At 70.0% G+C, this 19,937-nt stretch overlaps 5 protein-coding genes across 8 annotated transcripts; 4 read left to right on the plus strand and 1 right to left on the minus strand.

Moving 5' to 3' along the window:
• Positions 1-16: 16 nt before the first annotated feature.
• Positions 17-3,373, plus strand: VPS72 (vacuolar protein sorting 72 homolog). Of its 2 annotated transcripts, XR_014686246.1 has the most exons (7): positions 17-172; positions 261-413; positions 706-817; positions 924-1,103; positions 1,192-1,333; positions 1,587-2,044; positions 3,356-3,373. XR_014686246.1 is itself a non-coding variant. In XM_084500724.1 (6 exons), the coding sequence occupies exons 1-6, from the start codon at positions 56-58 to the stop codon at positions 1,975-1,977; spliced, it is 1,095 nt and encodes a 364-aa protein (XP_084356850.1). In that variant the 5' UTR covers positions 17-55; the 3' UTR covers positions 1,978-2,114. The 2 variants fall into 2 exon arrangements, 1 of the variants encoding a protein (XP_084356850.1); XM_084500724.1 differs by lacking the exon at positions 3,356-3,373 and having other exon boundaries at positions 1,587-2,114.
• TMOD4 (tropomodulin 4) lies at positions 2,705-7,052 on the plus strand. 2 transcript variants are annotated; one of them, XM_084500716.1, is made up of 10 exons: positions 2,705-2,817; positions 3,356-3,499; positions 3,583-3,739; positions 4,131-4,253; positions 4,517-4,606; positions 4,768-4,898; positions 5,275-5,382; positions 5,568-5,711; positions 5,801-5,945; positions 6,053-6,185. In XM_084500716.1, the coding sequence occupies exons 2-10, from the start codon at positions 3,377-3,379 to the stop codon at positions 6,073-6,075; spliced, it is 1,044 nt and encodes a 347-aa protein (XP_084356842.1). In that variant the 5' UTR covers positions 2,705-2,817; positions 3,356-3,376; the 3' UTR covers positions 6,076-6,185. The 2 variants fall into 2 exon arrangements, with proteins under 2 accessions (XP_084356842.1, XP_084356841.1); XM_084500715.1 differs by lacking the exon at positions 2,705-2,817 and having other exon boundaries at positions 3,362-3,499; positions 5,558-5,711; positions 6,053-7,052.
• LOC311425164 (sodium channel modifier 1-like) lies at positions 5,617-9,036 on the minus strand. Of its 2 annotated transcripts, XM_084500725.1 has the most exons (8): positions 8,922-9,036; positions 8,514-8,584; positions 8,349-8,437; positions 8,065-8,162; positions 7,899-7,993; positions 7,658-7,791; positions 7,428-7,566; positions 5,617-7,360 (listed from the first exon to the last, which is right to left on the minus strand). In XM_084500725.1, exons 1-8 carry the CDS (start codon positions 8,970-8,972, stop codon positions 7,261-7,263), a joined length of 777 nt encoding a protein of 258 aa, XP_084356851.1. In that variant the 5' UTR covers positions 8,973-9,036; the 3' UTR covers positions 5,617-7,260. The 2 variants fall into 2 exon arrangements, with proteins under 2 accessions (XP_084356851.1, XP_084356852.1); XM_084500726.1 differs by lacking the exon at positions 8,349-8,437.
• Positions 9,037-9,364: 328 nt separating this feature from the next.
• On the plus strand, positions 9,365-10,652 carry LYSMD1 (LysM domain containing 1). The gene is made up of 3 exons (XM_084500727.1): positions 9,365-9,519; positions 9,776-10,041; positions 10,140-10,652. The coding sequence occupies exons 1-3, from the start codon at positions 9,418-9,420 to the stop codon at positions 10,276-10,278; spliced, it is 507 nt and encodes a 168-aa protein (XP_084356853.1). The 5' UTR covers positions 9,365-9,417; the 3' UTR covers positions 10,279-10,652.
• Positions 10,653-11,498: 846 nt separating this feature from the next.
• SEMA6C (semaphorin 6C) lies at positions 11,499-18,897 on the plus strand. Its single transcript, XM_084500698.1, is given in 19 exon segments — positions 11,499-11,540; positions 12,068-12,235; positions 12,308-12,422; positions 12,882-12,939; positions 13,022-13,078; positions 13,611-13,712; positions 13,845-13,935; positions 14,018-14,140; positions 14,219-14,307; positions 14,421-14,638; positions 15,091-15,222; positions 15,292-15,447; positions 15,773-15,991; positions 16,325-16,462; positions 16,574-16,651; positions 16,840-16,895; positions 17,156-17,203; positions 17,509-18,075; positions 18,078-18,897. Coding segments are annotated over 18 exon segments (2,805 nt in total). The 5' UTR covers positions 11,499-11,540; positions 12,068-12,123; the 3' UTR covers positions 18,524-18,897.
• Positions 18,898-19,937: the final 1,040 nt, after the last annotated feature.

A 19,937-nucleotide genomic window follows, 5' to 3' on the forward strand; every position in this document is an offset into this window, starting at 1 on the left:
GCCGGCGCGCGGCGTGACGTCACACCGCCCCCCGTGACGTCACGGCGCCGCCGCCATGAGCCTGGCCGAGGGCCGCGCCCCGCGCCGCACGGCCGGGAACCGCCTGTCCGGGCTGCTGCAGGCCGAGGAGGAGGACGAGTTCTACCAGACCACCTACGGCGGCTTCACCGAGGTGCGGGGGGGGCCGGGAAGGGGCTGCGGGGCGGGGGGGAGGCCGGGGGGAGGCCGCGGTGTCAGCCCCGGGCCCTCCGTCCCCGCAGGAGTCGGGCGACGACGAGTACCGGGGCGATCAGTCGGACAGCGACGATGAGGTGGACTCCGACTTCGACATCGACGAGGGCGAGGAGCCGGCCAGCGACCAGGACGACAGCGAGCCCAAGAGGCGCCGCCGCATCATCACCAAGGCCTACCGGGTGAGGGGGGGCCGGGGGGGGAGTGAGGGCCGGAGGGGGGCACCTGGGGGGGGCACCGGGAGGGAGGGCACCGGCACCGGGGGAGGGGGGGCTCCGGGGGTGCAGTGCAGGGCCCCCCTCGAACAGCTGCTGGCCCCCCGGGAGGGGCTGCAGCCGTGTCCCGAGGGGGTACAGCCGGGACTCAGCAGGGAGGAGACGCTCCCCGTGGGTTGGGGAATGCAGCACGGTGCCCCCCCGAGGGGTCTCATCTAAGCCGGGCCTTTCCCCTTCCTCACACTGCCCGACCCTGTAGGAGCCCCTCAAGAGCCTTCGCCCCAAGAAGGCCGATGCCCCCAGCAGCAGCTCCCAGAAGGCCCGAGAGGTGAAATCGGCCCCGCTGGAGCTCCAGGATGAAGCGGCAGACAGTGAGTGCACGCAGGCTGGGACGCGCGTGCCCCAGGGCTGGAAACGTGCTCCCGGCTGCAGGGAGCCGTGTCGGGGCCCGTGGTGAGCTCCGTCCCCCCGCTGCAGGCCGGAAGCACATGCGGCAATCGACAACAGAGCACACGCGCCAAACCTTCCTGCGCATCCAGGAGCGTCAGGTGCAGTCCAAGCGCAAGAAGGGCGGCCCCAACTACGACCGCCCCCTGACACAGGAGGAGCTGCTGGAAGAGGCCAAGATCACGGAGGAGATCAACCTCCGCTCCCTGGGTGAGCAGGGCACGAGGAGACACGGGGAGGGGTTGTGAGTGCGAACGGGGTGCTGAGCCTCACCCGTGGCACATCCTTGCTTTCACAGAGAACTACGAGCGTCTGGAGGCTGACAAAAAGAAGCAGGTCCAGAAGAAGAGGAAGTGTGTGGGGCCTGTCATCCGGTACTGGTCCGTCACCATGCCCCTCATCACGGAGCTGGGCAAGGAGGAGAACGTGGATGTGGAGGGGTAGGTTGGGGTCGCCTCGATGGGGTCCTGAGGGTTCCCCCCGACACTGCACGGGACCAGACCCGTCTGTCCAAAGTTCCCATCCTTTATTCCACCCTGGGTTCTTTTCTGCCACAACAGGAGGCAGACGGGTTTGGGGCAGTGCTCCGGAGCCCCACAGCCCCATGTTCTGCTCCTGCTGCCTCTTGTGGGAGCTCTCGGGGTGTCCCTGGCCCCTCACGCGTCTCCTCAGAGCTGACTCTCGCCCTTCCAGGTTGGACCAAGACCTGCAGCAGGCAGAAGCGGCCCCAGCTGTGGCTCCAGCCTCTGCCGGGAAGTGCTCCCGCACCTTCATCTCCTTCACCGACGACGAGACCTTCGAGCGCTTCTTCCCCAAAGCGAAGCCGCCGCGGCTGCCGGTGAGGGAGATCTGCCCCGTCACCCACAAGCCGGCCGTCTACCGTGACCCCATCACCGACATCCCCTACTCCAACATCCGCGCTTTCAAAATCATCCGCGAGGCCTACAAGAAGTACATCACGGCACACGGGCTGCCCAGCGCCGCTGCCTCCGCCGCCCTGGGGGCCGCCCCCCCCGGCCCTGACCCCGGTGTCCGCGCCACCCGCCAGAAGATCATCATCAAGCAGAGCGTCCCCGCCACCTGAGGGCCCGTGGCCGCACGCAGACGGCTCTGGATCGTTCTTGGCTGTGCCCCAGCTCACGTGGGCGATGGTTTGTTGCTTTATTTATCGACTTTATACTTTTTTTTTTTTTAATAAAAAAAGAAAAATCCTAGTAATAAGCATCCAACAAAGCCAAGCGTGCAGACACTCACTTCCACTGCTACGCAAGCAGTGCCTGCAACTCTGCAAGACCCTACAGTAAACAGTGTGTGCAGCCCCTTGGTTTCTGGGAGACCCTACAATAAACAAGTAGAACCTCAGTGCTGCGTGTGGGGCCATGGGAGCCCCCGGTCCCTGCTGAAGACAAGTGCAAACCCCCACCCAACCCCACCCAAACGTGGCTCTGCTGAATGAAGAGCTCGGGGGAGCAGAGCCCCCGGCCAGGCTCAGGAGGAAGGGGCATTAAGGGGCACTCAGCATATCCAGCAGGGAAAAGGGGGTGGTGGGGTGGCTCCAAGGACCCCAGGACACGCGGTTTGGCCTCTCCCTGCAGTGCCTGGGGCTGTTCCCCCCAACTCCCTCCCCAGATCACTTTGTGAGCTCCAAACCTCCCCTTCCTGCACCCCCAGGCAGGGCTTGGAGCCCGTAGCTGGGCCCGCGGGGGCTCCGATGGCCGGGGGGGGGCCTGCACCACCCAGTGCTGGGGTGGAGCCGTTGCGGGGCACTGGCAGGGCTCGATAACGCCGGCGATATGTGATCTCGCCCCTCCCCGCCGCCGGCTCGCAGAATAAAACGCTGATCTCATGCCCTGCGCGGCCGGAGCCCTTGGCTCAGCACCGGGGCACAGCCCAGGCAGGCTCCGCAGCCCCAGCCAGCGGCCAGGTAGGGCCGGGGGGGTCCCTGGGGTTGGGGGGGGTCACCCCTAAAGGCACCAGCTCGGGGGGCCCTGAGGGTCCCCACACCAAGGGGTGCCCCCGGCTTTCTCCTGCGGGTCTCAGTGCGCAGGTCCCTGCTGTGGGTACCGGGTGCCTCCCCCGGGGTGCCCCCCCCCAGCCTCAGACCTGCGCATCGGGGGGTAAATCCTCATCCGCTGGGGCGCCTCAGGGGGGTGCAGGGCCCCGCGTCCCAAGCATGCAACCCTGCTTGCTCCCTGGGGGCTGGGGGGGCACTGGGTGCAGAAGGGGGGTGTCGGCGGGGTGGGAGCTGTGGAGCTGCCCCCAGCACTGGGCCGTGACTCAGTTTCCCCAAGAGCTCTGTGGTGATGGCTGGGCTGGACCCCACCCTGGGGTGCCCCAGTGCCCCCCCCCAGCCAGGCAGGCCCCAGCCCCGTGGCTGTGGGGTGTCTGGTGGGAGCTCGGCACGGCACGGGGGCTCCCCTGGCCCGGCAGCCTCCTGCTCAGCCCCCCCGATCCCCCTCCAGGCCGCCCCTCAGCCCCCAGCCATGACGTCCTACCGGCAGGAGCTGGAGAAGTACCGGGACATCGACGAGGACAAGATCCTGCAGGAGCTGTCGGCCGAGGAGCTGGAGCAGCTCGACATGGAGCTGCTGGAGATGGACCCCGAGGTGCGCCCGCGGCCCGGCCCGAGGTGGAGTGGGGGGCACCGGGCAGGGCCCCCGCACCCACGGCCACCCCGGTGCCTCCCCAGAACGTGCTGCTGCCGGCGGGGCTGCGGCAGCGGGACCAGACGCAGAAGAGCCCGACGGGGCCGCTGGATCGCGAGGCGCTGCTGCAGCACCTGGAGAAACAGGCGCTGGAGGCCGGCGAGCGCGAGGACCTGGTGCCCTTCACCGGCGAGAAGAAAGGTGCGGGGCTGGGGGGACGCGGGGGACAGGGCCCCGCAGCGCCAGGTATATTTAGCTCGGCGGGATGGCCCTCGCCAGCGGCTCGGATGTCCTGGGCGAGCTGGGCCCCCGCCAGCCCCGGGCATGGCTGCCCCCAGCAATGTCACCCCCAGCGTGGCCACCTCGCAGCACCGCCACCGCCCCGGTACCACCACTACTGCCCCAGTACCACCACCCCAGTACCGCCACCACCCCGGCCCCGCCGCGTTGCCCTGCAGCACCACATCCCCCCAGCGCTGCCTCTACCTGTCCCCAGCCCGGCACCGGGCCACCAAGCCCCTGTAGCCTGTGGCTGCTGCCCCCCAGCTCGTGCCAGGCCGTGCAGGGTGCAGCCCCGCGTCCCCCCGCGCAGGGAAGCCGTTCGTGCCCAAGAACCCCAAGCGGGAGATCCCCCGCGAGGAGCAGATCACGCTGGAGCCAGAGCTGGAGGAGGCGCTGGCCAACGCCACCGATGCCGAGATGTGCGACATCGCAGGTGGGTCCCGCGCACGCGGCCACCCCCCGGCACCGACCCCTTGTGCGGGGCCGCGCGTCGCCCCTGCCCCATCCCCGTGTCACATCCGTGTCCCCTGCCCCCTCCGCTGGGCCCCTGCCAGGGCCCGGCTAAAAGCAGCAGCGTGCCCCTGCGCTCGGCTTTCAGCCTGGCCCCCAGCCCACCCGTGGCTGGCTGGGGAGGGGACGAGGGGGGGCTGTGGGATGGCCCCGTGGCTTGCGGTGACCCCAGGGGTGCCCCCGCAGCCATCCTGGGCATGTACACGCTGATGAGCAACAAGCAGTACTACGACGCGATCTGCAGCGGGACCATCTCCAACACCGAAGGCATCAACAGTGAGTGTGCCCCGCGGGACGGGGGCAGCCGGGGGCACACCGCAGGCGGTCCCGCTCCTGGGTTCAGCGGGGAGCCCCCACCCCCGTGTGCACGCAGGGGGCTCTGGGTGCCTGCACACGTGTCCGTCACACGCGTCCCCCCGCACGCACGCGTGCCGCAGGCGTGGTGAAGCCCGACACGTACAAGCCGGTGCCGGACGAGCCCCCAAACCCCACCAACGTGGAGGAGACGCTGCGGCAGATCCAGGCCAACGACGGGGCGCTGGAGGACGTCAACCTCAACAACATCAAGGCGAGGGGCCGGGCCTGGGGGATGGCTGGCCTCAGCGGCCTGGGGGTGTCCCCAAAGCACTGCTCCATGCCCCGGGGTGTCCTCAGGGTGCTGGTCCTGGGGTGTCTCTGGTGTGCTCAGCCCTTGGGGCATCCCTGGGTGTTTGTCCCCATCCCGAGTGGCTTGGGGGCATCCCAGGTCCTCATCCTAGGACAGCCACATCCCCCTAGTGACATCCTGCAGCCCCTTGGTGCCACTTACAACCCTTTGATGACACCCTGCAAGTGCTCAGGGGTACCCCTGTGCCCTTGGAGACATCCACACCCCCCCAGTGCCCCCTGTATCGTCCCGGGGATGTTCCCCTCTCCTCGGTGATGCCCCCGTCCCCTCGCTGCAGGACATTCCCATCTCCACGCTGAAGGCCATCTGCGAGGCCATGAAAACCAACACCCACGTCAAGAAGCTCAGCCTGGTGGCAACCCGCAGCAACGACCCCGTGGCCACTGTGAGTCCCAACCCCATGACCCTCCGTGTCCCCGCGTCCCCAGAGATGCGCTCCCCTTCCCCCAGCTCCCAGCCGGCACCAGCCAGGAGAGCTTTTGCTGGCCTTGCCCCCGCCGGTGGCCCACAAGGTGCCGGTGGTGCAGCCAGCCCCGGGTGACACCCCGAGGTGATGCCAGGCTCCCGCAGGCGGTGGCCGAGATGCTGACGGAGAACAAGACGCTGCAGAGCCTCAACATCGAGTCCAACTTCATCACCAGCGCCGGCATGATGAGCATCATCAAGGCCATGTACCAGAACAGCACCCTGAGCGAGCTCAAGGTGGACAACCAGGTAGGGACGGGCACCCACGGGTGGCCTGGGGTGTGTGCCCAGTTTGCCCAGTGCGCCCAGTTGGGCCCAACCGTGTCCCCGCCCTGCAGTGCCAGCGGCTGGGCGACACGGTGGAGATGGAGATGGCGACGATGCTGGAGCAGTGCCCCTCCGTGGTGCGCTTCGGGTACCACTTCACGCAGCAGGGCCCCCGCGCCCGCGCCGCCATCGCCATCACCCGCAACAACGAGCTCCGTGAGTGCCCCGCTGCTGCCCTGGGCAGGAATGAGGCCGGGGAGGAAGAATGGGGTTTGGGGGGGCACCCAGCCCTGGCCCTGACCCACTTCTTCCCCTGTCCCCAGGTCGCAAGCAGAAGAAAACCTGAGCGCTTCCCAGCACAGCCCTGCAGACCCCGGTGTTCCGCTCGCCCCCGAGCCGCGCTTTGGGCTCCCCAGGGCTGGGTCGGCTGTAAATAAAGGTTACAGAGACACCGGGCGTGAGGCTGCTCCTGGGACAGGGCCACAAGGACGGGGGCAGGATTTGTGCGTGGGGGGATCTGCAGGGACGGGCTGAGCGAGGGTAACGCTGCTGGAGGACCCCTTTTTCAGGGCTCGAGACCCAGAGGCCCCCGTTAGCCTCGAGCCATTGATCCCGGGCTCGTTACGGGGCGAGCTGGATGCCTGGATTCCCTCCTGGAGCAACGGGCTGCAGGGTTGGGGTATTTATACCCCAGGGATCGGGTTACGGGGCCAGGCCCTGTGCCAGGGGGAAGCGGGGCACCCCTCAGCGGGGAGCTGGGTGCCCTTGTGGAACAGAACCGGGCACCTGGGGCCCATAGGGGCCAGCACCGGGTGCCCATGGGGTGGATGGGGGCCGCAGGGCTCTGGGAAGAGCCCCCAGACCTGCACCCAGCTCGGGCGTTCACTCACCAGGGCCCTGGCACCCATCCCAATGGCTATTTATAGGTCTGAGCTGAGCAAGCGGGTAAATCCCAGTGCCCAGGTGTAACATCACCCCAGGCAGCGCTGCCAAGGAGCCCTCCCCAGGGACGGGATCCAGCCCTGGGGCCCAAGCAACCCATCGCTGGGTGCTCCCGCTGGGAGCTCTCCCCAGGGTGCTGGCAGGGCACAGGGGGTGCCCTGAGGTGGGAGCTCCCACGGGCCCCAGAGACAGAAGGGAGGTGGGAAACAGAGGCGAGGGTGGAGGTGAGCTGGCCGGGTGTTTTGCCAAGCGCCAGGACAGCTGCGGGGCCACGAGGAGGGGGAAGCCCCGTGCCGCCACCCCAAAAGGCCACAACCCGCAGGCACCTGTGCCTGGGCAGGAAAGTGATTGTGACTTGGGCTGGGGACAGGAAGAGACGGGCAGCAATGGGCCAAAATCCAAGCTGAGATCACAGTGCTCTGGCCAGGATAGGCACACCCAAAAAGGTGGGAACAAAGAGCGAGGGGACCCCCAGTGCCACACCACGTATGGGACCTGTCCCAGCGGTTGGATCGCCTCCGTCATCTCCAGCTGCCTCTGTTCTTGTGGCACGCAGCAGGGTCGGGGACAGTCCTGGGGCTCAGGAACCTCAGGCTGGCAGCAGTGCAGGTGGCTCATCCTCATCAGAGTCAAATTCAGCGTTCTCATCCTTCACCCACTTGCCAGAGCGATCCTGGATCCAGCCGGCGCTGGGGATGGGCAGACGGGGTGAGGGGAGGCTCGCTGGGGGTTCCCCGTCAGCAGGGCCCAACTCACCTCCGCAGCTGCAGGTATTGCTCCAGCGCCTGGCGCCTCGCGGGGCTGAGGGCTTCGGGCTGACTCGGCTGTGAGGATGCTGCTGCTGCTTTCCCTTTTCTGCCTTGCCCGGCGTGGGTGGAAGCTGCCTTCAGCCCACCTGGGAGAGCAGAGAGGGGCGCAGGATGGTGACACCCACAGAAAGGACAGAAAGCGCCCAGACGTGCCGTCCTGCCGCAGTTTGCTCTCACCTGGCTGCCGGCTGCACTGCCCTGGCAGCAGGGCTGCAGGGGTGGCCTCCACAGCGTCCCTGTCCTGAGAGGGAGCCTGGGCAGTGCTCGGCCCCGGCTGGGTCCTCGCCCCTCGTGTGCCACTTCCAGCTGCCCTGTAAGGGGATGGGGTCAGGCCTAGAGGGCACAGCCACCCCAGGTGGGCAGCTGGGAGCAGGCCGGAGCTTTCCCTACGCCCCAGCAGCAAAGCTGCAGCCCTCACCCCGTCCTCCGGCAGCAGCTGTTGTAGGGAGCAGCCTTCAGCAGGGCACTCTGGGCAATCCTCCTCGTCCGGGCCAGCAAAGGGGCTGGGGAGCCCTGGGGAGAGGGTGCAGAGCTCAGGAAGGCCCCATTGGGTACCAGGGAAGGGGAGAGGACAGCGCACCCACCTGCGTGCCCGCCGCCTCCACCCGCACCAGCTCCTGGTGCCGCTGCTCCTGCGCTGTGTCCTCCCGCCAGCGCTCACTGCCGTAGCAGCGCTGCAGGCCTGGAAGGGAAGGGAAGGGAAGGGAAGGGAAGGGAAGGGAAGGGAAGGGAAGGGAAGGGAAGGGAAGGGAAGGGAAGGGAAGGGAAGGGAAGGGAAGGGAAGGGAAGGGAAGGGAAGGGAAGGGAAGGGAGGTGGACGTTCACGGCACGCCCCGCCCAGCGCCAGCCCCCCCGGCCCCGCACTCACTGCCCAGGTGCTTCCTGCCAGCCCGGTGCACCGCCAGCACCTCCAGCGTGTCGAAGACGGGCCGGTGGGCACACACGGTGCAGGCGTACCTGTAGCAGGGAGGAGGCGCCGTCAGCGCCCTGCAGGCCCCCGAGCCGCCCCGTGTCCCCGGGGGGTCCCGCTCACCTCCCGCTCCGCAGCAGCAGCGCCTCCTCCTCGGGGATGTAGCTGGCCAGCAGCTCCGCCACGCGCCGCTTCTGCGAGGGAGCGAGAGGCCGCGATAGTGCCCGGCCCTGCCCCCCCCCCAAACGGGCACCCGGGGCCTCCCCGGACCTCGGGGGGGGTCGTGGCACGGAGCAGCCCCCCCGCCAGCCCCGCCACCCCCTGCGAGGCGGGACCAGGAGGGCGGAGACCGGGAACCGGGAGCGCTGCAGGCGGGGAGGGGGGGGCAGAGAAATCCCGGGGGGTCCGGGCAGGGCAGGGGGGGGCAGGGGGGACACCGAGGGGCGGGGGACACGGGGCAAACCCGGGCAGGGGGAGCCCGGGTCCGGGGAGATCGGGGTCCGGGGGGGTGGGGGTGTCGCGGGGCCCCACCTGCAGCGCCGCCAGCTGCCCGGGCTCGTCGCCGTCCCGCTTGAAGGACATGGCGGCCCCCTGCGCCGCCGCCCCGTTACCATGGGGACCGCCCCCTCCCCGCTTCCGGGTCGCTTTTCCCGGCGGACCGCGCGCGGGCGGGAGGGAGCCAATGGGGAGCTTAAGGGGGCGGGGCGGGAGCAGCCCGCGGCTCGGCTGGGCCCCGCGGCATGACGGGAGTTGTAGTTCTGCGCGCCTCGCCGCCGGGCAGGAGCACGGAGCCCCCCGGGGAAAAGGGGAGCAGAGACCGCGGCAGGGCGGGGGCTGGGAGGGAGCGAGCAGTCCCCGGGGACCGGGAGCGCGGGGAGCGCCGCGGGGACCCGAAGGAGCGGCGGGGCCCCGGCTCCAGAGGACTACGAGTCCCAGAGGCCTCCGCGCGGGCGGCCGGGCCTTACCGGGAGCGGGGCGGGGCGGCGGCGCCCCCGCGCCGGGCCGGGGCTGAGCGGGGCCGCCCGCCATGGCGGGGCCCCCCCCGGCGCGGGGGGCGGCGGGCGGCCGGGAGCACCGGCTGGAGCCCGGGGACACGCTGCCGGGGCTGGCGCTGCGCTACGGGGTCACGGTGAGCGGCGGGGCCGGGCCGGCACCGGGATGAGCCCCCGGGACCGGGCACCGCGCCCGGCCCCGGCCACCCCCGGCCCTGTCCCCGTCCCACCGCGGCCCGCCCCGCGGCCCCTCCGTGTCCCGGTCCCGGTCCCGTTCTTGTCCCCGGCCCCCCTCGTCCCCTCCCGGTCCCCTCCCGGTCCCGTCCCTGTCCCCGGTCCCCCCCGTCCCTTCCCGTTCCCGTCCCCACCTGGCCCCGTCCCTGTCCCCGGCAGCCGGAGCAGATCCTGCGCGCCAACCGCCTCTACGCCTCGGACCCCATCTTCCTCAAGCCCACGCTGCTCATCCCGGCACCGGGGGGGCTCCGCCGCGAGGAGGAGCAGGAGGAGGCGGGGGGGGGGGCACCGGCGGACCCCGGGCCCCCCGCCCCGTCCCGCCACGAGCTCTCGGCCGCCGACTTCCTGCGGCAGCTGGACGCCGACATCGGGCGCTCCAAGGCGGCGGCGGCGGCGGCTCAGCGGCTCCGCGCCGCCAGCACCGGGTGAGCGCGGCCGGCCCGGCCCGGGGCGCTCGGGGGGGCGCCGGCCGCGGGGCTGCCCCTCACCGCCCCCCCCCCTTCCCCTCCGTGTCCCCCCGCAGCGCGGCCGAGGCCGAGGGCACCCCGCGCCCGGAGAGCGGGGACCCCCGGCTCGGCCCCCGGCTCGGCCCCCGGCCCCTCACCAGGACGCCGCGGGCGGCCGCGCTCCGAGACGCCGAGGACGAGATCTTCACGCTGTGACACCGGGACCGGGAACCGGGGACGGGACCCGCGGGGAGCCGGCGGGCGGCGGCCCCTCGCCATCTCCTGCGGGGGTCCCGGCCCCGCTTTGGGGAAACCCAAACGCCGCCGGTGGGAGCCGGCCCCCGCCTGGGGACACCGCGAGGCACCGGGACAGGAGTCAGCAGCCGGGCTCTGTTCCTCCGATCCTATTTATTTGTATGGTTTTGCCCTCGTGGTGGTTTTTTTTGTTGTTTTTTTTTTTGGGGGGGGGGGCTGGGGGGGGTGGGAGCCCCCCAGCCTCCTCGTGTCAGTGCCTGGACCCCGATGGGGATGGGGTCGGTCGCCCCCTTTTCCCTCCCCTGAGGACCTGTAAATAAAACGGAGCGCTGGCACCCGCCCCGCCTGCTCGCGACACCGCAGGGACACCGCGGGGACACCGTGACAGCCGTGGGGACGCGGGGAGCACCCTGGGGGTGCCGCCACCCCTCTGGGGACACGAGCAGCACCCTGGGGACCAGAGCACCCCCCTACGGCCGCTGTCCCCTCTGTGTTCCCCCCCCCGGGACCGCGGTGCCGCCCCCGCCACGCCGCGCGGTGCCGCCAGATGTCGCCGCGCGCCCGCGCCCCGGGGGCCGCGGGACCACCGCCCCCACCCCCCCCCAACCCCCCGGCGGGGTCCCCCGGTCCCTTCACATCCCCGGGGGTGCCGGAGGACGCGGAGCCCGGGTGGCAGCGGGGAGGCCAAGTTCTCCCAGTGAGCTCCCAGTCCCCCCAAGGGGGGTACCCACGCGTGGGTCCAGGGGCGGGCAGACGGACGCGATCCCAACCCCCCCCCACCCGCGACCCCCCCCCCGGCAGCGCAGGGCGGAGGTTTCGGCCGCCCGCGGACACGCGCGTCCACGGTGCCACGTGCGCGCGCGCGTGGGCTCCCGGGGATCAGCTCATTAACGGGATTAGCGCCTATCTATAGGGCCGACGGGGGGGGGGCAAAGCCACGGCGGTGTCACGGCGCTGCCCCCCCCCCCCCCCCCCCGCCCCGCCCGAAAACCGCAAATCCCCCAAATCCCGGCCCCGCCCGGGTCCTCCCCGTGGGGGGGTGACACGCGTGGCCCCGCGTGGCCGCGCCCCGGTCCCCCCCGCCCCATGCAGCCCCCCCCCCCCCCCCCCCCCCCGGTCACTTCCCGCCCCCGGCCCCCGCTCAGGGTCCCGGCCGGTCCCGGCCCGTTCCGGGGCGGAGCCGCTCGGGGCCGCGGGGCCGCTCGGGGCGCGGCGCGGAGCCGGTACCGGGAGCGGGGCGCGGGGGGTGCCGGGGGGGGCGGCGGGCTCCGGGGGGTGCTGCGGGGCGCAGGGGGGTGCTGCGGGGGGCGGCCGGGTGCGGTGGTGCTGGGAGGGTGTTGCACGGGGCGAGGGTGCCGGTGCCGGTGCCGGTGTCGGTGTCGGTGTCGCTGCGTCTGGCACTTGTTCGTGCTTCGCATCCCGTCCCAACACCGGCCGTGGTCGTCGGGAGCGGGAGGCACTGGGAGCACTGGGACTGGGGCACTGGGGACACTGGGATGGGAGGATCGGGGATGGGCACACGGGAAAGGGACGTGGGGACAGGGACACTGGGAGCACTGGCAGGAGGTACCGGTGGCACTGGTAAGGGGCACTGGTGGCACTGGGAGGAGGACTGGGGCCCTGTCCCCATGCTTGAAGCTGCATGGAGAGGACGCCACCACTGTCCCCAGTGTCCCCATGGTGCTGCACACGCGCCCCCCCCCACCCTGGCCCTGCCTCAGTTTCCCCAGTAGGGATTAACCCCTTGCAGCCCAGAGGGGTCCGGGCTCAGTGGCCGCCCCACGTCTCCTTCGGGTGCCTGGGAGGATGCTCGGGGTGCTGCTGGCCTTCGTCCTCGTCGTGGTCCCCGGGGCCCCCGGGGGAGAGGCGCAGTCCTTCCCGCGGGACCTGGTGCCCCGCAGCACCGTGGGGCTGGCAGGTGAGCAGGGACCGGGGGCTGGGGGCACGGGGCCAGCCGGGGGCGTCGTCACCGTGTTCCCACATCCCCCAGCCACCGCCACCTACCCCCGCTTCGGGGGTCTCCGGGGGGACAACGTCACCGCCCAGCTCGGCCTCGACTTCCAGCGCATGCTGCGCCTCAACAGCACCCTCTTCGTCGCCGCACGGTGAGCGCGCTTGTGCACCCCTCCCTGTGCCTGCGTGTGCTTTCCATGGCTTTGCACACTTGTGCATGCTTGTGCAAACTTGGATGTTCTTGTGCACGCTTGTTTGTGCTGGTGCATGCTTCTGGGGGCTTGGTTGCTTCTGCAAGCTTGCGCACACTTGTGCACGCCTGGCCTCGTGTGTCCGTACGTCTCCATGCTTGTGCAAAGTTGTCTATGCTTGTGCAGTCTCGGGCTCGCTGGCATGTGTTTGGAGATGCTCATCCTGGTTTGTGCAAGCCACTGCGTGTGGAGGCACACTCGTGTGTGTCCCTTTCTGCACGCTTGGGCACCGCTTGTACGTGGTGGGTGCAGGCACCCCGTGTTCCCTCCTCCCTTCACCTACCCTTGCTGGTGCTCTGCACGTCCCCGTGCCCCCTCGCACATCCCCGTGCCCCTTCTGTTCACGCTGTGCCCTCCCAGGGACCACATCTACGCCTTCGACCTGGGGCAGGACAAGCGGGTGCTGTACCCTGAGCGGGTAAGGGGGACGGGGGCACCATTCCTGGGGTCGCCTGGGTCTCGGTGGGGGTCCCCGCTGCCCACCCCCATCTCGCCAGCAGCATCTCACCTGGGAGACGCGGGACAGAGAGAGCTGCGCCATGCGGGGCAAGCTGCAGGTACAGGGCACGGGTTATGGGGCATGGGGCATATGAGTACTGGGTATAGGGGTACAGGATGTAGAGGTATGGGGGTACCACGTATAGGAATATGGGGGCGCAGGGGGAGGTGGTACAGGGGTGTGGGGGTGTGGGAGTGCAGGCGTAGAGGGTTATGGAGTATGAGGGGGTGGGGGTACAAAGCATGGGGGTGTGAGGGTACAAGGTATAGAGGTGTGGGCTGATGGAGGTATAAGGGATGGGGGTGTAAGGAGTGGGGATATGGGGCAATAAGGATGGAGGGGCACAGGTTACAGTGCTATGGGGTACAGCAGCAGGGGGTACGGAGGAATGGGGGTATAAGGGGACAGGGGGATGGGGCATAGGGGTGTGGGGCAGGGGTCTCTAGGGGCCTGGAGACGTGGGGCGCGTGGTGTGGGTACGGTGAGGCGGGTCTGGGGACAACGGCCTGGGGGATACGAGGGTGGGGGCAGAGGGAGGCAGGGCCAGGCGGCCGCTGGCCCCGTGCCCCCATCCGCGTGCAACCGCGCAGGACGGGTGCCACAACTACATCCGCGTGCTGGTCCCGCGCGACGCCCGCACCCTCTTCGCCTGCGGGACCAACGCCTTCAACCCCGTCTGCCGCAGCTACGAGGTGGGGGGCCCGGTGTGGGCACGGGGCGGGGGGCGCCGCCGCCGGGGCTGGGATCCCCACAGGACCCCCGTCTGAGCGGCGGGGCCGGGGGGGGGGTGAGCAGCGGCGGGGCTCTGAGCACGGCGCCTGCAGGCGCGCAGCCTGCTGCAGGAGGGCGAGGAGCTGAGCGGCCAGGCCCGGTGCCCCTTCGACGCCCGGCAGAGCAACGTCGCCCTCTTCGCTGGTGGGTGCCGGGGTCGCAGGGGCCTGGCGGGGGAGGGCCGGGATGGGGCTGACGCCGCTGTCCCTGTCCCCGCGCCCCCCAGACGGCAGCCTCTACTCGGCCACCGTGGCTGACTTCCAGGCGAGCGACGCGGTCATCTACCGGAGCCTGGGCGCCCGCAGCCCCCCGCTGCGCACCCTCAAGTACAGCTCCCGCTGGCTGCAGGGTAGGGGTGGGGGCACGGAAGGGAGCGGCGCCGTGGGGCGGGCTGGGGGCTGATGGCCCCGTGCCCCCGCGTCCGCAGAGCCCCACTTCGTCCAGGCGCTGCCCTACGGCCCCTACATCTACTTCTTCTTCCGGGAGATCGCGGTGGAGCTCGGTGCGCTGGGCAAGGTGAGCGAGGGGGGGGCACTGCCGCCCTGCCTCCTGCCCCCGCGCCGGGCAGACCCCGGTGCCCGTCCCCCGGGGCCTCTGGCCCTGTGGGACGCTGGTGGCTCTGTGTGCAGGTGGCGGTGGCGCGGGTGGCCCGGGTGTGCCGCAACGACCGCGGGGGCTCCCCACGGGTGCTCGAGCGCCGCTGGACGTCCTTCCTGAAGGCACGGCTGCAGTGCGCCGTTCCTGGGGATGCCGTCTTCTACTTCGACGTCCTGGAGGCTGTGACGCTGCCCCACGCCCTGCACGGGCGCCCTGCTGTCCTAGCCCTCTTCGGCACCCAGCCCAACAGGCATGGGGACGCGGGGACTGGGAGCAGGGCACAGGCGGCGGGGAGATGAGGACAGGGCGATGGGCCTGGGGACATTGTCTTGTGGTGGGCTTGAGCATGGGGACCTGGGGACGTGGCTATGGGACAGGCACACAGGGACATAGGGACGTGGCTGCACGAGGGAATGTTGGGGACGTGAGCATGGGGACGTGGCTGTGGTGGACGGGAACATGAGGACAGGGGCACATGGGTGCACAACAGACACCGGGGACATGGGGGACATGAGTGTGGGGATGGGAGCAGGCACACAGGTGCATGGACACACAAGGGGACATGGGTACCAGGCTGGGGGGACTTGGAGGTGAGGCAGGGCAGGGCACGGGGATGCCTTCACACAGAGACATGGACACGGGGCAGTCCTGGGGATATCAGGGGTGTCCCCAGAGCTGGTGCCACCCCTGCCACCCCCACAGCATCCCCGGCTCAGCCGTCTGCGCCTTCTACCTGGCGGATGTGGAGCGGGCGTTCGAGGGACACTTCGCTGAGCCCCGGGGTGCTGCGGGTGCCTGGCCCCCCGTGCCCGAGGAGCGGGTGCCGCGGCCCAGGTACTCCTCACCCCGCTGGGTCCCCGGGGCGCGTACGAGGACCCTGTCCCCATGCTGGTTGTGCCACAGGCCTGGCTGCTGTGCCGGGATGGGCTCAGCCACTGCCATCGTCACCTCCGGGGACTTCCCCGACGAGACGCTGGCCTTCGCCAAGGAGCACCCGCTGCTGCACGGCGCCGTGGCCCCTGCCGGCGGGCGGCCCCTCTTCACCCGCACCGGCACCAGGTGCCCGGGGACAGGGCGGGTGGGCCCGGGGACACGATGGGGGGTGGGGGGTATAGTGCAAGCTGCCGAGGCAAGGGTGCGCCTGGCTCTGTGGGTGCTGTGGGGTGGGGAGGGTGCTCGTGCAAGTGTGCGCACAGCCCTGGTGTGCAGGTGTGTGAGATGCTGGGGGAGGGTACACGGCAGCGTGCAAAACCCTGGTGGGGGAAGAAGCGAGGCTGGTGCAAGGGTGTGTCAGCCCCCCCCCCAGTGCGGTGGCATACGAGGGCATGGTGTGAGGGTGTGCAAGGGGCTGCATGGCCCCACACGAGGGTTCCGCGTGGCGCAGGCTGACCCAGCTGGCGGTGGATGTGGGCGCGGGGCCGCGGGGGAACCACACCGTGCTCTTCCTGGGTGCCGAGGACGGGCGGGTGCTGAAGGTCCTGGCAGCCACGCGTAGTCCCGGGGACATCCAGAACTCTGGGGACCCCGCAGCGCCTGGTGACACCGGGGAGCCCGGTGCAGAGGTGCTGCTGCTGGAGGAGATCAGCCTCTATGAGCCCAGGTGGTGAGTGGCCCTGGGACAGGGGTGCTGGGAGACACGGGGGTGCTGTGGGGCAGGGAGGGTGGTGGGTGTTGGGGTGGGTGCCATGGGGTGCTGGGGGGCCGTGTGGGGTGCCATGAGACATTGATGGGTGCTGGGGGGGGAGCATGCAGCTGCCACAGGGTGCTGATAGGTGCCATGGGGCCATGCGGATACCATGGGGTTCTGGTGGGGGCCATGGGGCTGCAGGGTGCAGATGGGTGCCATGGGTGCTGCCAAGCACTGGGGGGGGTGCCAATGGGCTGTGGGTGCTGATGGGGGGGTGCAGGCATGGTGATGTATTGTGGGGGGACCCAGGTGCCGGGGGCCACGTGGTGCCAGCCGGGTGCTGGGGCTGGAGCTGCACCCGCCAGGCCAGGAGCTGTTCGTCGCCTTCGCCGGCTGCCTCGTGCGCCTGCCCCTGAGCCGCTGCGCCCAGCACGGGGCCTGCCGCCGGTGAGCTGCGGGGTGGGGGCGCAGTGATGTGCGAGGGCCCGGAGTGTGCAGGGGCACCCCGCTGTCGGGCCCAGGCCCTGCGTGTCTGTGCTGAGCACTGGCCCCGTGCAGGAGCTGCCTGGCTGCCCGGGACCCCTACTGTGTCTGGCTGCCCCCTGGGGGCTGCGTCCCCTTCTCCGAGGACCTCCCGTGAGTGCCCCCAAAGTGTCTCCGATCCCCTGTCCCTCGCGCAGCTGTGTGCACTGCTGCAAAGCACACGGAGGCTTGTGTGTGTCCGCCCCCCCTACACCCCACAACCCTGGGCACCTGGGTCCCTTCCTCGTGGGGTGGGGGCACTTGGGACAGCGTCTGATGCGTCCCCTCCTGTGCGCCCCCAGGGCTGGCTTCGAGCAGGACATCGAGGGATCCACCGGGCTCACAGGGACCTGCCACGGTGAGGGGGGACACAAGGGGACATGGGGGGATGGCGGGGTGTGGGTGTTATGTGGTGGGCATCTGGGGACATTGAGAGACATTGGCCCCGTGGAGGGGTGCTGGGGGACACCAGGGGACACAAGGTCACAGGGGGATGCCAGTGCCACCAGGCAGGCATCTGGATGACCCCGGAGGTTGTGGAGGACCCTGGGGGGCGTGGGTGGCTCCAGGCAGGGGTTGTGGGTAGCCTGGCCCACCCCTCCCCCTCTCCTTTCACAGATGCACCAGCTACAGGGGACGGTGACGGGGACAGGGACTTGGCCCACGGTTAGTGACACCCCTTGGTCCCCTGGACACCCACCGGGACACCCCTGGGAGGGAACCTGGGGAACCGGGGAGGGATGCAGGAACTGGGAGGTCCCTCAGGGACAAGGAGGGACCCCAGGGGTGGGACAGGGGCCCCATGTACCAGGGAGGGACATGGGAGGGACCTGGGATCAGGAGGGACCCCAGGGGTGGGATGGGGGCCCAAAGGAGGGGAAAAGAACCCCAAGAACCTGGGGGGGGGAAGTGGGGTATGGCACGGGGAGAGGAGGGGACGCGGGGACCCGGCTGATGGGTGCTGCCTGCAGGGGTGCGCCAGGCGGTGCCGGGGGCTGTGGCGGCGGTGCCGGTGCCGGTGCTGGTGGGCTGCGTGCTGGGTGCCTTCGTGCTGGGCGCCCTGGCTGCAGGGCTGCTGGCGGCCTGCACCCGCCGCCCTGCAGCACCCAAGGGTGCCCCGGCGCCCCCCGCCGCCCCGTGCCCCCCGCCCCAGCCGCCTGCCCCCCGCCTCTACCCACCGCTGCCGCCCCATGGAGGGGACCGCGACTGGGACCTCCCCGAGCTGCCCACCCCTGAGGCCACCCCGGAGCCCCCCACCAGGACACCCCGGGAGCGGGCAGCAGAGCCCCGACGCGGCCTCGGCACCCCGGGGTGCCCAGAGCCCCCCGGGCCGGGACCCCCGCCCAAGGCCTCCCTGGAGGAACGGCTGCAGAGGCTGCAGGGGCCGGGGGGGGCGGGATGGCCGCTGTCCCCTGGCCCCGCAGCCGCCGGCTCCTTTGCCAACCGGGTGCAGCCCGGCGTCCCGCTGCCCAGCGTCCCCCTGCCCCCCCGGGACGGGGCACCCCGGCGCCTCGACGTGCCCCCTGACAGCCCCCCCCCGCCCCGCCGGCCCCTAGCACAGAGGCACTCGTTGGCGGGGGTGGCGGGCACGGCAGCGAGGCCGCCCGGCGTGGCTCGGGGCCTGGCCCGCATGCACTCGCTGGGCGCCCCGGGGGGGGCACCCTGGGGTCCCCGTCCCGTCCCCCTCCAGCGCTCCCTCTCCATGAAGCCCCCGGTGCTGCCCAAGCCCCTGCTGGTGCCCGCGGCCCCTGGGCAGCCCTGAGACCCCTGCCTCAGGGACACGGCAGCCACAGCACCCTGGGGGGCTCTGTCCGATGCCTGCCCCCCTCGAGCCGTCATCTTCCTGCACTGGTGACCGGGTCCATGCTCCCCCCTCCTTTTTCCCAAGGGATGAGGGACCCTGTCCCCAAGGTGCCCCCCCCGCCCTGCTGGGATGCCAAGGATCACCGTGTCCTCGAGCTGTCCCCACGTCCCACCCCTGGGTGATGGGGGCCCTCCACGTCCTCAAGCCCCCCTGGGGCCAGGTGTCTTCACGCCCCCAGGCTGTCCCCATCTCCCCCCCCCAGCTGCTCCCTGTGCCAGCCCCGGTGACCCCATGCTCCTGAGCCACCCCCCTTCGGTCCCAGCTGAGGAGGGGCCCCATGCTCCCACCCACCCCCGTTGTCCCCAGGGTTTCTTTGTGTTTTTGTGTCCCCGTTTCTAATTTATTCACTGCTCTGGGGGCCACATGAGCCGCCACTGGCCTTGGGCCCCTGGGGACAAGGCTGAACGGGGACGGGGGGGCTTTGCCCCAGAGCTCAGTTTGTCCTACTGTGTAGGACCAGGGCTCGCTCGCGGCAATTAAACACTTGGTGTCCCCAGCTCCAGTGCCTGCATGGCTTTGTCTGGGGTCTCGAGGGCTGGGAGCAGGACAGGACAGGGGGATGGATGCAGGTTGGTGCCACCCCCCTGAGCCCCAAGGGGGGCAGCCTGGGGGTGGCTTGGGGACAAGAGGAGGTGACAACGCGCTGGAGCTGGCGCCAGCAGCCAAGGGTCGCGCAAAAGACAAAAGCTGCTCACTGAGGATGTGGTATTTTATTAAGAAACAGTACAAAAATGTATAAATGTTTAAATTTCCACATTTCCAAACGTTTACCCTAAATACAAACGGGAAAGCTGTAGCTTTCACACCAGGAGCCTGGACATTAAGCTATGGGGAACGCGGGGCAGCGCAGGGCACTTTGTTCATTGTCTGCTAACGGGGTCCTTAAGCGACCCGCAGCAGGGAAGCAGCAAACACAATTTGCAATAAATACACACCTGGGTGCTGCACCTGGCACGGGGGGTGGGGGGGCAGGGGAACTGTGTGATGGATGCGAGGGTACAGAAATAGGGACTGGGCAGAGCTGGGCAGCACCAAGCCACAGGCAGGCAGCAGGGTCGGGGACTCCCACCAGCGGGATGGGGAACCCCAGCTGAAAGCCCTGGAGGACGTCTCCACACGCAGCCTCCCTCGGTCCTGGGGTTCGTTTATTCAGCCTGAACAAATCCCTGCACAGTCAGCTGCGGAAGATTGAGCTCACGTTTCTGTGACCTCCTCCCTTGCTCATCCCCACAGGATTTGCTACGCCCTGCTTCTGATTTTGGGTACTGGGAACTGTTTATAGCTGGCTACTGCAAAAAGAGGGAAATAGATTTCTAATCAAAATGAGAACGGTTCAATTAGCACCAAATCACCTCCTCAAACAGGAGAAACAAGGCACAAACAAGGCACGCTAGTCTTAGACATGACTGAAATGTGTCCCAGGGAGCAGTCCTGGATCGGGACCTGGGGGGAGGGAGGGGGAGAACCCCGAAGCACAGGGAGCCTGGGCTCTGCAAGGGGCCCAAGGGTGCCAGAGCGGGGCTGCTGCACGTGCCC

The sequence above is a fragment of the Aythya ferina genome (genome assembly GCF_964211825.1).
Source record: "Aythya ferina genome assembly, chromosome: 29".
Classification (NCBI taxonomy): Eukaryota; Metazoa; Chordata; class Aves; order Anseriformes; family Anatidae; genus Aythya; species Aythya ferina.